This window comes from Haemaphysalis longicornis, unplaced genomic scaffold, assembly GCF_048455015.1.
Source record: "Haemaphysalis longicornis isolate Haplotype H1 unplaced genomic scaffold, Haemaphysalis longicornis Haplotype H1 scaffold_1, whole genome shotgun sequence".
Lineage (NCBI taxonomy): Eukaryota > Metazoa > Arthropoda > Arachnida > Ixodida > Ixodidae > Haemaphysalis > Haemaphysalis longicornis.
In genome coordinates this window covers 46,789,934-46,806,971 of record NW_027526203.1, presented here as the reverse complement: position 1 = coordinate 46,806,971, position 17,038 = coordinate 46,789,934, and the positions used below count along the sequence as shown (strand labels likewise).

At 47.6% G+C, this 17,038-nt stretch overlaps 1 protein-coding gene across 2 annotated transcripts in view; it reads right to left on the bottom strand.

The window, feature by feature from the left end:
* Positions 1-17,038, bottom strand: part of LOC144176169 (protein Dr1-like) — an 85,811-nt gene that overhangs the window by 52,577 nt on the left and 16,196 nt on the right. For both annotated transcript variants that reach the window (XM_077705199.1, XM_077705200.1), the window contains one exon: positions 3,595-3,831. In XM_077705199.1, the coding sequence (XP_077561325.1) occupies positions 3,595-3,831 (237 nt within the window). The remainder of the gene's footprint in view (positions 1-3,594; positions 3,832-17,038) is intronic.

Here is a 17,038-nt window from a genome sequence, read left to right as displayed (position 1 = left end):
CTGTGCATGCTGTGTGGGGACCCGTACGCGCCCGAGCAGGTGCTGGCGCCCCTGCTGGCGCAGCCGGGCTGCCTGGCCGCGGGGCCGCCGCACTGCCTCAACCTGGACTCCTTCCTGGGCCCTTGCCGGAGTCTGGGGTTCCGGTATTCGCCAGGAACTTCCGGCCTGGTCCACCCTGGTCTGCCGGGCACATGGTCTCTCCTGCCAGTGCATCGTCGCTGCTCGTCCGCATGCCCGACGGGATCACGTGGCACCGGCATGCTGACCATGTGAGGCCTCACCTGGCAACCTCAGCCGCTCCTTCAGGAAGCCAGCAGGCAGGGGAGCCAGCTACACCGACCGCTGCCAGCACCGCACCAGGGGCTGGTGCTACTCGTGCCTCTGCGGCGCCACCTGCAAGGCTGACGGACGGTGCGAGAGGGGCACAGGCAGCACCCCATGCTGCCACACAGACATCGACACCTGTGCTCAGGCGGAGTGAGAGACAGCGGAGACCGCCGAACCGTTACTCGCCGGGGTGACAGGTGTCGATGTCGGTGTGGCAGCATGGGGTGCTGCCTGTGCCCCTCTCGCACCGTCCGTCAGCCTTGCAGGTGCGCCGCAGAGGCACGAGTAGCACCAGCCCCTGGTGCGGTGCTGGCAGCGGTCGGTGTAGCTGGCTCCCCTGCCTGCTGGCTTCCTGAAGGAGCGGCTGAGGTTGCCAGGTGAGGCCTCACATGGTCAGCATGCCGGTGCATCGTGATCCCGTCGGGCATGCGGACGAGCAGCGACGATGCACTGGCAGGAGAGACCACGTGCCCGGCAGACCAGGGTGGACCAGGCCGGAAGTTCCTGGCGAACACCGGAGCCCCAGACTCCGGCAAGGGCCCAGGAAGGAGTCCAGGCTGAGGCAGTGCGGCGGGCCCGCGGCCAGGCAGCCCGGCTGCGCCAGCAGGGGCGCCAGTACCTGCTCGGGCGCGTACGGGTCCCCGCACAGCATGCACAGCATCAGCCGCAGGTCCGGCCGGGGCCCTGCGGCAGCGAGCAGCACCTGGTAGATGTGCAGCCGGCCTATACCATATGGAATATGCCATTACCCCAATTTAACTCTTTCAAGACCGCCGGAAAAAGTGATGAAAAAGGGAGGTCTCGGTACAAATTTTTTATTACATAAAGCAAAGGTACCATCCTGCCTTAGCATATACCAAAATGCAGCTAATTATATGTTCTCTGACATACAATACCAAGTTTTACTTCAACACTGACGATAGAACCATGAAAAAATCTGAAAGTAAGAACTTCGTAAAAAAACTACAGAAAAAGATAGAAAAAAGCGTAAATATAAAAATATACAAACAGAATAAAATTATTTCAGGATATACAAAATCTAACACAATGCTTTGTTTCTTCATCGCGAAAGTTTGATGCGGCTAGGTGAAACTGGTTTTTTGTTTTGTGTGATCTTTTTGGCACTAGGACCATGGCTACGTCGTCGCCCAGGTACACGTCGGGCTCTTGTCTCAGCGAAAACTTGGTCCGTTTCTGCACTGGTGGCAGGAGATTACCACCATAGGTAGTTAACACCCTAGCGAACAAATATAAACCAGCCAGAACATATTTAGAGCACACATACCTACTCCAGAGCCAATTGAATCCAAAACCAACACCCACCTTTGAGCGCGATTTGATGTTCCAGGCTGATCGACACCCGAATCCTCACTCAAGCTGAAAATCGATCTCTAAAGCCGCATTCCGACTCTTCACTGCCACTCTCGTCGTTAAAATCCACAGTAGAAGGCGAAGATATGCGAGACGAGACGAGGCGGATTTCTTATCGTGCTCGCGCGAGTATGACGCCATGTTTGTTTACATTCGAAACCACTGCCCATCAGAATAAAATATCTGATGCGTTGCCGCCTGGCGATAAAAAAAGAAACTTCACAAAAGAGAAAACTCCAGTTTTCAAACTATCTCCTAGATGTCGCTAGGTGTTCCACCGAGCGAAAATTTGTATTGTGCAGGCTCGCGAAACCATCGATCATATGTGATCGACGGCCTATGGAGCAGTCCCGAAAGAGTTAAGGGGAAAGCCTTCAACCACCATTCAACCATGAATAGTGTGCGACAGGCAATAGGGCTGGCCCCTTTGGGTTTTCGATATGCTTGTTTTAAACAGAACCAATCAAAAATTAGATGCACTTACAGCGCTAAGTTAGAGATGAAAAGATTCGCTTTCCAATAAGGCCAAAATTCTGCAACTGCACTCGTAGAACGAGTGTGTCACAAGTCACAGGTAAGTGCCATTTGAGCATCAATATCTTGCAGACTTCAGTTGGCCTAGGTCCAACTATAATTAATGGATATTATGGTTTAAGAGCCTATTCCCCAAACCTGAAATTATGCCAGCTGAAAGAAAAAGACCACACCAAATCAAAATGTCAGTTTGAAAAAGATAATTTTTTCGTGAATCGTTTGTCCCAAAGTGCCAAGTTCCCTAACCCCATTTACAAAAGCGCACCAACCTGTCTGCTGCTGTCTCTCTAGGGAAAATGCAGCAGCAGTACCTCTGCATCACAGCAATGGCGCCACTATTAGTTTGCAATAAGCCAATGCACGAGATCTTACACCAGAATGTTATGTGCACCCCAAATTTTGGAGCGCACATAGCCTGGCCACAACCAGGGGCATGTTAAGCAAGATGGTTTCCTGGTGTTTCTTTATGCAAATGCCTCACTTGCCAAGACTGCCTGTCCCTTGTGCCCAGTTATTAAACTTCCCAAGGGACGTGGGTGCCTGTTGTGTACTAGCAATGCCCCACTAAAACTAAATTGGAACCTTTGGGGTTCAAGTAGACATTTCCTCCAATCCATGGAATAGAGCCTTCCTCAGTCTGGGGACCTCGTGGGACAGGAGAAACGGGCACTTACAGCTACAAAAAGACCCCACGCAAGCCAATGAGTGGCAGTGCTTGTTGTTTGGACAGTGGCAGCAATGCCTGCCCCTTCACATAACAGCAACCACTGCTGCCACATCCCCAGCAGTCAACCAGAGAAGAAACCTTCAAAACACGTGGCCATGCTGCACAGTTTTCAGGTGCTGGAAAAAAAGTGGAGGGAGGAGAGTTGTGCAAGTGCTGCTACCACTGCCTCATGTGTGCAGCTGTCTCAGAGTAACTCGATGTACGCAGCTGTGAAACTCCCCGTCCACAGTTGGTCCCCTGCACTGGGGGCAAACGGGCAAGCACGGGGAAACTTGACTAGCCATCTGGTGACAAAGTTGTAGTAGTACTCAAGCACAAGCGGCTGCTGCTGTAAGTCAAAGGAAAATAAAAAAAACTAAAAACATTACGCATTACCTAATCTAGTGCTTCCTCATTTGAAAAGCAAGCTTTATCTCATCCAGCTGTGTTATTAAAAGCAAATGTTTATCAATAAAGTTCAGCTGTTGTCCCCTAGGTGCTATGCGCCAATACCCTTGGCCCTCAGCGCCAACGAAGCAGGGGTGCTCGCACAGCCCAGATTCTGAAGCGGAGTTCCGCAACTGGTGCACATTGAAGAACCCTGGCTCTGCCTATGCCTCTACCGGAGGTACGCAGGAGTGCAAAGCCCAGCCCACCTCCGAGCACGTGGTCAGCAGAGATGGTCTTCTTCTGCTGCCGGTTGCAGATGTCGTTGGCCTCGGTGGACAGGTGGTGGATGAACTCGGTGCAGCAGGCCAGGATGAGCTCGCGCGCCTCGTTGGCAATGCGCACGTTGGGCAGCAGCTCCTTGATCATCTTGTTCATGGCCGCCCGGGGCACGGTCAGCTCCTCGTCCTCGGCACCCGCAGTGCCACCGCCGGCTGCCGCCGACTCTGCGCAAACACCTTGCTCATGTCTCGGTCCGCTTGCAGGCATCGTTAACCACACCCAAAGATTCACAAGCCGTTACGCAGGAGCTAAGACTTGGATCCCAACGACAACGGTGAACTAGGCTCCTACAGTTCATACCACAAGCTGCACGCAGCACTGTGGAGGCTACACTGTAGCGCCCACTGAGGGTGCCTAACTCACCGCGAAGGAAAGCGAGAATAGGCGCCAGGACCTTGCGGTTCCACCTGTCGAGAGGGGAGACTGAAAGGTCCTTTCAAAATCCCCTTTGTGGTGAATTAGGCACCCTCAGTGGGCAGTCTAGATCGATAGACAGATAGTTTATTGCACATCATAGTGGTACAAGAGTTTCCTTGCCTTCCTAAGCACGCAGTGCTTGTGGAAAGGCAGGCAGAACAGCAGCACCCGACCAGACGGGCAGTAGAGGTACTTTTTGTGGAAAGGGAACAAAAAACGTAAAAAAGAAAGGATCGCAATGACAAGCAGCCATTGACATATAAAAAGAGAAAAAGAACGTGACAAAAAAAAAGGACAAGCGGTATCATGAAGATAAATGCGCACTGCACTGGTACGGTTGAAAAAAAGAAAAAAGAAAAGAGAAAACAGTGAAAAAAGACAAGCAACGGAAAGATAAAGCGTAATATCGAAGGCACTATACAACAATGCATTTTTGCACACGCGTCAATAACAATCACAATTCATTGTCATCTACAAGAAATGTGTCCAAGCACGTTATGAAGAAAGAAGGCACCATTTCTTTATAGCATGGTTTCTCAAAGTGGGTTCCGTGGAACCTAGGGGTTCCGCAGGCCCCTCCTCAGGGTTCCGCGAGCCACTGATAAATTTTCCCTGGTTCCGCAGTCACAAAGTCTTATATGGTAAACTTGAGGTGCGATCGATCTAAGGAACCTCCATTACTCACGTCCGAGTAATGGAGGCGCGTAACAGAAACGCGCGAGCTGCGCAATAAATCTCGCCAGCAGCTTGTAGCCAGCCAGATGCCGAAAACGGGCCACGTGGTTAAACTATTGCACTTGAATCTCGGCCTTATATCTCCTGTTTGGAGATAGGTGCCGCTAGTGTACGCATTTGCGTAAAGTCGACGGGAAAAAACACGATACCCTTGCTTGCTTTTGAATTTATTGCACGTTAATGTAGCATGAACGGAATGAAAACTGGCGGGAGTGAGGGGGGGGTGGAGGGGGGGTTCCTTGCCACTTAACGGAACTTAGCAGGGTTCCCTGGGACCAACATGCTTGAGAACCCCTGCTTTATAGTCTTCTTTACATTTTTTAGGCTGGATATGTTAAACAAAATGGCACATAATAACCACGTTTCCCCTTTCCATAATTCGTAAAAACACGTGGGATGTAGTATCGCTCGGTTTGTCTCAATAACCGGTCCTTTTTCACGGGTGATTTATATTCAGTGTCATAATATCGAGTAGTGAGGATAATATTGCTGCATAGTTGGTGAAAATTTAACATCTGTAATTCATTCATTACCTCGGTAGTTTTAAAGTCATGCAAGCGTGTTCCATGCACTATGTTCTTGGACACTCTGTGAATAATCTTATTTATTTTCATTTGCCTGGCTGTAGTACAGCCCCCATATATTGTTATTCCATATCGAATGACACTTTCAGCTAAAGACTGGTATACTTGGTACCGGGTTTGCATGTTGCAACCGTCCCGGAGCTTATAAATACATGCTGACTCAGCTCTTAGTTTTTTACATATTTGCATAATTTGTTCGTCCCAGTTTAAATGATTATCAATGTAAATACCTAGGTACTTTATATGCTTAACATACATAAATGGTGAGCAAGAACAGTTTTCGCAGTCTCTTGTGTGTAGAAAAATATTGAGGTTAGGACAGAATACTTCATAAGGGCTTCTGATACACATGATTTTCGTTTTTGTTTGGTTTACGAATATATAGTTTGTCGACATCCAAGTTAACAGCTTGCTTATATCATCTTGCATAACTTCAACGGCATGTTCGTACGAAGAGTGCACATAAATTAACGCAGTGTCGTCTGCATATTGATACAAATCGGACGAAAAAGAGGGTGAATTTAAGTCATTTGTATAAATGTTGAAAAGTAGAGCACCGATAGTAGAGCCTTGAGGAACTCCATACCTTACAGTCATTTTGTTACCAATAGTGCTACCAATTTTCTCCGCTTGTTGTCTGTCATTAAAATAATTTTCAAAGAAATCGGCAAAATTCCCCCTAAAGCCCATTAGTTTCAGCTTATTAATAAGCATTGCATGATCAACTGTGTCAAATGCTTTAGTCATATCAAGAAATAAAACTAACACTATTTGATTACTGTCCAAAGCTGCAGTAACTACATCATTAAATTCTTCAAGGAGGGAAATGGTACTTTTGTTCTAAGTAAATCCGAAATGAGCCTTTTAAAGAGTTGAATATTTTGTGCAAAACTTCACCATAATTTCTGAAATATGTTTTTCCATTATGTGGGATAGGACAGCTAAAATTGAAATTGGTCTGTAATTAGCTGGACAGCTTTTAGAATCTTGTTTATGTATTGGACGTACTACAGCAATTTTCATGAGATCTGGAATTTGCCCTAATGACAGCAATGTAGCCTTCACAGTGCTGCATGCAGTTTGTGGTATGAACTATAGTTCAGGACCATCGGAGCAGACCACAGCTGCAGCTTCGCTGAAGTTCTATGTTTTTTTACACACCTTGTGTATTTTTTACACACTGTGCAACGAGGAGGTGCATTTGAGCCTTTAAAATTGCCAGAGTGGCAGCAGGCCCTTCAACGTCAACATTAGCAGCTCATAGCAACTCATAGCAAATCAGATCATTATAAAGTTCAGTGAAAGTACATGGTTGCGGCGGATGCCGCTTATGCACGCATCCCCCGGTAAGGAGGGCTAGACATGTGCATATGCCGTCGAAAGTCTAGACAGAACTGACTTCTCAAAAATTGTTTATTGATACACACAGATGGCATGTACCTACAGACTGCGTTTAGGCAAAACCATCGAAGTCTTCTTCCTCCGACTCACTAACAAATAATTCAGCAACTTCAAGTGGATGTTCCGCCGGCACATCGCTGTCGTCCTCCGACTCACTGATGTCGTCTTCGCCAACATCGTCACCACTCGCGCACCAGATCACTCCGGCATTTATGAACCCGGCTACAACTGTTTTTGTAGAAATGGAGTCTCAAGAGTTGGAGACCCATTTGGCCACCTCTCCAAACGTCGCGCGTCTCTTGCGTGCTGTCGTAAATCAGCGCCATAAAGGCAATAAAGGTGTCAAGGCAGACGGAAGTGATGCGAACGGAAGCGGCCCGAAAATCATAACTTATCAGCAAGCCGTCATTTTAAAAATTGGCAGCACGTATACCTGTTTTAGAGTAACTCTGTAATTATTTATAAGCCGCATTTTGTTTTTGCAACTTAGTTTGATGTTACTTTGAATTTATTCTGAACTGTAGTTACTGCACATAGCAGGAAGTGGCGCGTGGTTGTCGCAGGCCATTATCATTGTTTTTGACGAGAAAAAGCTGCAAATTTTTTTATTTAACATCGCAAAGCGACATATCGGCTATGAGAAATGCCATAGCGGTGTGCTTCGAATTCATTTAGACCATAGAGCTGTGTCTCTTAACGTGCGCTGGCCAGGCGCGGCCGCCGCGAACCGGATTTATTCCATACATAAGTCGCACCGCACCGGTGTATAAGACGCACCTACGAAAATTTCAGAAAAAAACCGCGACTTATACACCGAAAAATACGGTAAACTAAAGCTGTAGAAGTGGCGCCAGCGCAACAAAACGCCCATGAAGGCTGGTGAAAAAAAAAAAAAAAAAAGAAGAGTGGGAAAAGGAACTTAAAATTTCCACCCTCACTTGGAAGACAAAAGACACGGGTCTCATTTATGCCTGCGGGGAAAAAGGGGCATCCAGGTGGCAAATAAAAGGACACTTAAGAGAGTATGCAAGCAAAGGGCGGAGAACGACTAGCTGGATACTATTTACTATTTGCCCCTACCTTACTGCCTTCCGGCACTTCGTTCCTCTCCAATTAACACGAGCTCACAATGAAGAATGAAACTAAGGTTGCTTCAGCTGAAATTAAGTCTGTATTCTGCACTCACGCCTACTAGCTATTACCGGAACTATTATCAGAGAGGCAATTAATGAAGTTGAGCCCCAAAGCATGAAAAACAAGCCTTTCTTTTTTTTTTTTTTGAGGGTAGAAAAACCGCGTGAGAGACAAGACAATAAGAAAGGGACAGGACTGGTGCAGACTCAGAACTAGCTTTATTGAAAAAACGAACATGAATATATACCACCTATTGCACATGCGCACAAAAGATCCTTAAAGGATCCAACAAGGCCACACCATGCCTAAAGAAGCATGCTACACGGTTTGTGCAATGCACTAATGGGGTTGTATACTCTATACTGCTCACATGCGCGAAGGTATATGTGGGCCAGACTGGTCGTTGTGTCACTGACCGTTTGAGGGAACACCAGCTATCAATGAAAAACAAAACAGGGTCTCATGTTCCACACCATTGTATTGCCTGTGAAGACAAGCCATGTCAGCTACGGTTGAACGAAACGGAAGTGCTGAGCAGAAGCCGGGAACGAGTCGGGCGTGAGTTGATTGAAGCCTTTTTTTATCCGTAAAAACCATAGAAATTGTGTAAGCGAACCTTCTGTTATGTTGTATGGAAGCGAGTTTGAATTTTTGAACAGGATGGTGCATAGATAAATAAAAAAAGCAAACGGGGAAAAACTAGCCGCTTTGTGCGCATGTGCAATAGATGGTATATATTGATGTTCGTTTTTCAATAAAGCTAGTTGTGAGTCTGCGCCCATCCTGTCCCTTATTGTCTCTCACGTGCAGTTTTTCTACCCTCAAAAATGCAATACCAACTAGCCCAACAACACGCTGTAGTAACCTTTCTTTTCTTTTTTGTTTCACAGGATTGTTACCAGTTCTTTGTGTACGGCCTCTATATATAGTTTGCCCTGCTACACAAGCCAAAATGCAACATGCACATCAGTCACAAAAGTGAACTGTATCAGTAGCTCACGAGACCACCTTGACAGGCACATCCCCCTCTTGGATAAACTCGAATTCAGGCAAATGCCCCAAATGTTGCCTCACAAAGGAACATTCGAAGCCTATTCCAACACCTGTGCAACCTTTTCGTGCAGTGCGACTTCCCAAACTGCCTGTTGACAAATGTGCTCAACATCTGGTGGTCATTCAGTGCACTTCCCGGAACAGAAGAACAAAGAGCCCGTCACCCAAGAGCAAAAAGGAGGGGTGATGCTAGACTGTTGCCAAGCGAACACAATTAGGGAGCAGCAAGGCCGGACGGTTCCTTGAAAAATTGTGGTGGTCGGCCCCACTGTGGTCAGTGCGACCCAGGTCAAGTCGCCGCTACCTAGGAGACCCTCCAGCACAGACAGTGTGTCCCTAGTCTAGGGACACTGTCCTAGCAAGGAAATGGCCACCCTCAATTGAATGACACTATGGTACAATGCACATTTCTGGCTGTCTTGCAGTCTGAATGCTTTGTTTGAAGAGACCTTCCAAGCACAACAGAGGATCTTGCGCACGGCCTACTGCACTGGGTGGAACAGGATGGACAAGGGCGTGTTGGAGACTAGCGGGCGACGAAGAAGAGACCCAGCGCTCGAGCGGAGCGTGCATTACTATCATTATCATTGTAACTAAGTCATCACCATTAAAAGGGTCGTTCGATCAGGGGTCCCACGGCTTCGTTTTCTGGCGGCGCACCCGCAACGAGGTGTCCGATCCGCAACATTTGGTGCCGAATCCCAAGGGAAAACGAGCGGCTCCCACCGACGTGGGCAACGAGCGACGGCGACGACGAGTTTCAAGCTTCGTCCTTCTCGGAACCGCACCCAGGGAGGCAACGCGCAGACCGGGCTGCCTACCAAGCGAATAAGCCAGACTTTTTCGCTGAACGATGGACCGGCTGAAGGCGAAACGCGCTGCAAGGCGAGCCCAAGCGCCAAAAATTTCGACAGAGGCGTCAGCACTCATCGAGAGTAACTGCTCCGACCGGCTCGCGCTCCGGAAGGTGTTGGACAAGCTCATGGCTAGCCGCGAGGAGCTTAGCAAGATCGACGCCCAGGTTGAGGACGCAGTTCCTGTCGAGGAGCTGGAAAGGGAGTACGAGTCGGCGGCCCATTACAACGACCAGACACTCGAGGCTCTGACTCGCCTTACGTACCTGCTCGAGGAACTCGGCGTCAGCGACACGGCGCAACCTGCCCCCTTGGCTGCGGTTAGCACGCCACAGGCCCCAACGACGGTTCCATCTCAGATCTCTGGACCCCGTCTGCCCACGCTCACCATCCTGCCCTTTCATGGAGACGTGTGTAGCTGGACGTCGTTTTGGGAGCAATTCAACGGCGCAGTCTGCACCAACCGGGCTCTCACCGCTACCGATAAGTTTCATTACCTCAGAAACTACTTGTCGGGTGAAGCAGCAGCTGCCATCACCGGGCTGCCAACATCGACAGAAAATGATGGAAGATTTTTGGAAGCGATGGAAACATGAATATTTGTTGCGGCTACCATCAGCGCATCGCTCAACAAATTTAAAGGTCGGCGACATTGTGCTAGTGGACGTTCCTAAGACGCCCAAGTTATTCTGGCCACTAGCCCAGGTTCAAGAAGTGTACCCAGGCACTGACGGATTGGTTCGAGCCTGTTCAGTGCGGTTGCCAGGAGGCAAGCTCATCAAGAGGCCAGTACAGAAGCTACGTCTTCTAGAACTGGATCCCGCCACACTTGAGGCCCCGGAGGATGTTGGAGACTAGCGGGCGACGAAGAAGAGACCCAGCGCTCGAGCGGAGCGTGCATTACTATTATTATCATTGTAACTAAGTCATCGCCATTAAAAGGGTCGTTCGATCAGGGCCCCCACGGCTTCGTTTCCTGGCGGCGCAACCGCAACGAGATGTCCGATCCACAACAGGGCGCGAGGTGGTAATGGTTAACCCTTTCAAGGTTACGGACATACGTGTACGTCCTCTGCAAACACCTTCAAAATGGTCAATAACTTAGTACATGTACGTCATCGCTTGTATGTTTAAAAAGCGCGCCTTTTTCGCCAACTTCTTTTGCTTGGCATGTGCTGCCACACTGCGGAAATACGTCAAATTTTTTTCTTGCGCCGATGGCTCTTCTTTTTATTTCGTTATGATTTACAACAGCAGCACGCCAGCTATCGCTTGCGCATCCGGTAACAAGGGGGCACGCTGGGTATCGCCCACCTAAGGCCCCTTATGCCCACTGGGCGCCTCTCGCTTCTTGCGCCTGCGAAACTGATGAGGCTCCGGGCGATTCCTGCTTTTTGTGCCCGCGAAACTGATGTCTATCCGATTTCGGTTCACTCAAAAGGTGCCGGCTTGTTACTCTCTCGTTTTTATTTAGATTTTTTCTTGTGTTAATCATCAACAAACCACATGTATGTAACAACACAAACAATTTTTTTTGTCACATTATGGTCACCCTGAAAAAGTTAAATAATTTTTTGTTGAAATAGATTCATTTGAAGAATTTAAATCAGCAATAAAAAAAATCAACCCTGGGGGGTCGCATTTGACAAAAAAATTCGACCCTCAAAGGGTCGAATTTTACTAAACTTACTAAAAGTGCAATGACTCAGCTGACATTCCTCTTGAAGGAAGCACTGGATGCATACAAACATTGAACAAGCTGTATAGAGCTGACTACACTTGTTTAAACCAGCAAAAGAGGGCGAAACACTGCATTTCAACTGTGTACCCCTAGAATCGGTGACGACGACTGGAAGCCCAGAGTGAGACTTTGCGCATTACCCTGAAATTAAATTTTTTCAGCGCTCAGCGCAATCGAGGGCTGGCTTACACACATTTTAAAGGAGCCATGAAGAGAAAACGCAAGTTTGTTTTATTCGAAATATTTCGTGTTTTATAGTGCCCCCAGCGCTTGTCCAGATACAGACGATGCTTTATTCACTGAGAAATTAATCAATTTAAATTAAAATGTTGATTTTCCCGCTAAATCGTTTGTTTTCGGGTCTGCAATGACATTACAGGAACCGACCTCTCTGCAGCCAAGAGTTCCTTGATTCACGCGTCCGCCGTACAGGCTAGAGACGTGCATACGCTGACGCCACCATTTTGGGTCGCTCACTTGCCGCCGATGTAAGTCATTGTGTCAAAACCGCGCTAAAATTATCGCCGCAACGCGGTTTACTGGCGAAGTTTGAATCATCTCATTTGTTTCGCGTTGCTAGGTCTCATGGGAAACGAAAAGAACAACGTGTTGAGCACATTGACCCAATTGCAGTGGCATGGGACCGTTCAAAGGGTGTCTCCACCCTGTACGGAGGTGCTGGCTCAAGGTACCCTACGGTGGAGTTCCCGCGTTTCTTTATGTTACTTGAACCTAGATGGCGCCACCATAGCGTGGCAAGCCTTTGGTTTGTTTTTGACCGTATTTAAACCTGGCTTGTTTTTGTTTTGGGAGAAAATAATCGTTCCCTAAAACAGTGCTCGCTCGCCAAATATGGTCACGTTAGACACCTTCACTTGCGTCCATCGGCCAGTGTCGTCCGAGACAACCCCAAAGCCCCGCAGTGCTGTGCAGCTAAACCATGCATAGTGCACACAGTACCAACAGCAGTACGCATCAGTACTTCTATGTTTACATGTGCTGTCGTAACTTCCACTGTTTGTCCCACCATTCTTATTGCTTTGCAAAGAATGTGCCCTAAATTTAAGCACAAATCGCTCGTTCGGCTAGCTGATACGCTCTACCTAATTTGCGTCTGCTTGTGCCGGCCTCCACCAATCGCAGAGCTGGCTCGAATGACATCATAGGTTCTGTTGCGCGAAATGAGCTGGTGGGTCACATGGCCATTCCCTTTTTTCCTAATTATGTAGCTTATTTGAGCGAAGTTTACAATAAAAGTGGTGTCAGTACGATTCTAACGAGGCAATCTTTTGAATGAACCAAACTTGTGTTTTCTCTTCATGGCTCCTTTAACAGACTTCGCGACACGTGATGCTGCCACCACTTTCTGTGTCGTCCTGCTTACACGCATAAACACCGCTTTTGTTTCTCTCAAACAAAGGATCTGCAGTGCCCACCGCTTGGGCAGTGCAGAGAAAGGTGTGTGGGTGTGTGTGTGCCACCTCTTGTTTAAGAGCTGCTACTGTGCACCGTCAAACTAACGTTAGAGCATGTCCCTGTCCAGCCCGTATATAGACGCTTCCAGCTATGCCCAGCAATTCGGAGTCTACAAATGGATACCTCTGAGAATCTATCTTGTTCCTCGGTGAGATATTTACCTATGTAAGGTTTAACTGTGTGCAATTTGTTGTTGGATTCTTTGTTGCATTCCTGCTGCCACATTTCACGAAGTCTCCGTCGTATACCTAGTTTAGTTTCATGTCCAGATATGGAACCAGAGGTTCATCTACGCGAGTGCGAAGAGCAGCTGCTGCAGCATACCAGTTGGTAATTTCATTTCCCGTATGCTGCTGTGCCCCGGCACCCAGCACACTACTATCCTCAAATCTGAAGCATAAGCCAACACTATCTTCCTAATGAGCTGGTTTAATACAGGGTTTTAACTTGGTTTGGCCAAATTTAATGCCATCACGACACTGACAGAATCTGTAAAGATAACAGACTGTTGTATATTCGTTTCTGTGATGTACTACTCTACCGTAATTAAAATTCCATATGCTTCTGCTGTAAAAATGCTGCAATTTACGTTCAGTGTCTTTGTACTAGTGAAGTTGGGGCCATGTGCAGCACATGAGACAGCCGAAGCGGACTTCGAAGCATTTGTGTAAAAAGTAGTATAAGGGTACGTGTGTTGCAAGTGTAAAAAATGCTGTAAAATAAGTTCTCGTGGCGAGTTTCTTTTGCTGATTTGTCTAAAACATACATCACAAGGCACTAGATGCAGGTCCCAAGGAGCGACAAGGTCGGTGGGAGCAGTCTTGTATATAAGTCATTAAATGAGACCCCAAGTTCCTGTGCCTGCGTTCCTGTTCGAAAGGGGAATGGCACGGTGATAGATGGATGGTTAGAAACGAAATCGCCATCCGACTTGTCCGTGATGATCGAGTTACATGGATGATTAGTCAACGATGCTATCTTGAGAGCATACGTTACTGCTGTATACGTCCGCTGGTGCTCTAAGCACCATTGGTCACACTTAACATATAGGCTTTGGATGGGACTTGTCCGAAAGGCACCGGACGCAAGCCGGAGCCCTAGGTGGAGGACTGGATCCAACATTTTTAAGGCTGTTTTAGTGGCGGATCCATATACGACACTGCCATAGTCCAGGCGCGACCTCACCAAGCTGTTGAAGAGACGCAGAAGGCACGCTTTATCTGCTCCATAGGACTGGTGGGACAAGATTGTCAGTATGTTCATTGCCCTGATGCATTTATTCTTTAGTTGTTTAATGTGCAGAATAAACGTAAGCTTGTCGTCTATCACAACACCAAGGGATGTATGTTTCTTCTTTACCAGAATGGCCGCACCATTTAGAGTAATATCAGGGTCAGGCCTTATACCACGCTGCCTCGAGAACAAAACACGGGTACTCTTTTCGGGGTTCACTTTAAAGCCATTCTCATCATCCCACTTGGCAAGCCTGTTCACACCTGGTTGAACCACCCGCTCACATATGGATAGGTTACAAGATTTAAAACTGATATGTATATCATCCACAAAAACGAAGTAAAAAATAGTTGGCGGCAGTGCCTTTCAAAGAGTGTTCATCTTAAATGATAAGTAGTGTACAGCTGAGTACCCCGCCTTGTGGAACTCAGTTGTCCTGTGTGTGCATTTCTGAAAGTGCTGCACCAACTCTTACTCAGAAGATATGCTCAGACAGGTAGCTTTCTAGTGTGTTCAGCATGTTTCCTGATAGAACATACGACTTCAGGTCGCACAGGATACTGTAGCGCCAAGCAGTGTCATACGCTTTTTCTAAATCGAAGAAAATAGACATGCAGTGCTGCCTGTGAACGAATGCATCTTTGACGTACGACTCCCAGGCCGTGTATCTGCCCGACCGAAATCCTGCCTGGCAGCTATCAAGGATTCCGTGATATTCTAAGAAGTACATAAGTCGTCTATTAATCATCTTTTCAAGCAACTTGCTTAGGCAGCTGGTAAGGGCAATGGGACGATAACTAGATGGAGAGGAAGGATCCTTGCCTTTTTTCAGAATTGGTACGACCATTGACTCTCTCCACGCCCATGGAAAGCGTCCAAGAGACCAAATTTTATTGAAGAGGGAAAGAAGAGCGTCAGTTGTGTCCACGTGGAGGTTTTGTATCATTTCGTATGAGATTTGGTCTGGGCCAGGTGCTGAATTTTTACATGCGGCCAGGGCAGCCTGAAGCTTCTGGAGCGAGAATAGGGAGTTGTAAGAGCCCTTCGATGGCTTGTTGTCGCGTATGGGTTTGTGCTCAGCGGACTTTTTATACTGTATAAATGTGCTCATGTGGTGTGACGAACTTGATACGTGTTCAAAGTGTTTTGCAAGCGTGTTTGCCTGGTGCTCAAGCGCGTTACCTGTGGTGCTGACAAGGGGTAAATTGTTTGTCTCGTATTCTTTGAGTTTCCTTATTCGATTCCATGCCTTGACTGTGTCAGTGTAAGAATTAATAGATGATATAAAAGAGCTCCAACTGTTGGTTTTGGCTTCTTTGCGGATGCGCTTTCCCATGGCTTTGGCGCGCTTAAAAGCTATGAGGTTCTGGGCAGTGGGGTATCTACGAAGAACACCCCAGGCCTTATTTTGTGTTTGTTGTGCACGCCTGCATTCTTCATTCCACCAAGGCCTCCTCAAATTAGAAGTACCACAAGATGCGTGGGGAATGGCACTTTGGGCATACTCAAGGATATGACATGTAAGAAAAGTACAAGATTCATCGATGCCTAAGTGACTGATGGTTCAGTAACAGAGTTTTGATTTTTTCTTAAACTTTGCCCAGTTGGCACCGGATTTTCTGAACTTTTTATGCGAAATGGGACTGCAGGGGCCTGTTTCTAGACATCTGAGGGTACCTGGGAAGTGGTCACTTCCGTAGGGGGTTAGTGTCGACCTCCCATTCAACAGATGGAAAAAGAATGGAAGACCCAATAGCCAAATCGATGTGCGAATATATGTGGTGTGTTTGACTGTACAGTCGAATCCCGCTACAACGAAATTGACGGGACGCGCGAAAAATTTCTTTGAAGCGAAAATTCGTTGAGGCGAAATTCGCCCCAACACACCACGGAAAGGCCCGAAAAATAGCCCCGTATGTTTCCGCATCATTGGCAGCAAAAAAACAATGTTTAGAAAAATGAGTGACGTGCAATAACGTCATGTTTATTAACAAACATACCAATGGTTATCTGTGTTCATTGCAAGCAAAGAACGCGTTACGGAGGGGGGGGGGGGGGTGAAGAAATGCAGGCGCAAAACGTATTGCTGCACAACAAGGCGCGCCCACCGAGCTGATTACTTGCAGATAGCTGCTAGGCCGTCGGAAGCCCCCCTCTCGCTTATGGCAGGAGCAGTGCCGTTATCTTATCTCTGACAGGGCACGGCAGCTACTGACCTTGGCAGGCAAGACGCGCGCGCTTGCATTAAACATGACCGCGCGCTCGCGACTAAGATAGGATGACTTGGCTTCAAGACCAAACACGCAAGCATGATTTTTGCTCTTGGCTATGAAGAATGGTAGAAGGAAAACGGCAAGGACAGCTGCTCACGAGCCACAACGCATTCATGACATGACGGCGCCGCGCCAGCAGCGGAGCACATTCGTGCAATTTCAATTGGATACAGATTGGCTGTAGCTCCGGCTCCGGCTTGGCGAACCGGGCCTGTGCCTCATGTAAAGACGGCCAGCCACATCGTTATCACCATCAAACAATGCCGTCCGCCTATGAGTTTTTTTTTTTTTCGTGGCGGTGTGGGCACACCCCGCATGTTTTCGGTGAAACTAAGCGTCCTGAATGTTTTAAAAGTTGCAGATAGCTGGCGCTATGCTTATTTTATTGTAAAATAATTGTTCAAACCCAGCCCAATTCACCGAAAATTTCGTTGAAGCGAAAGCAAACCAGAAAAATGGTTCGTTGTGGC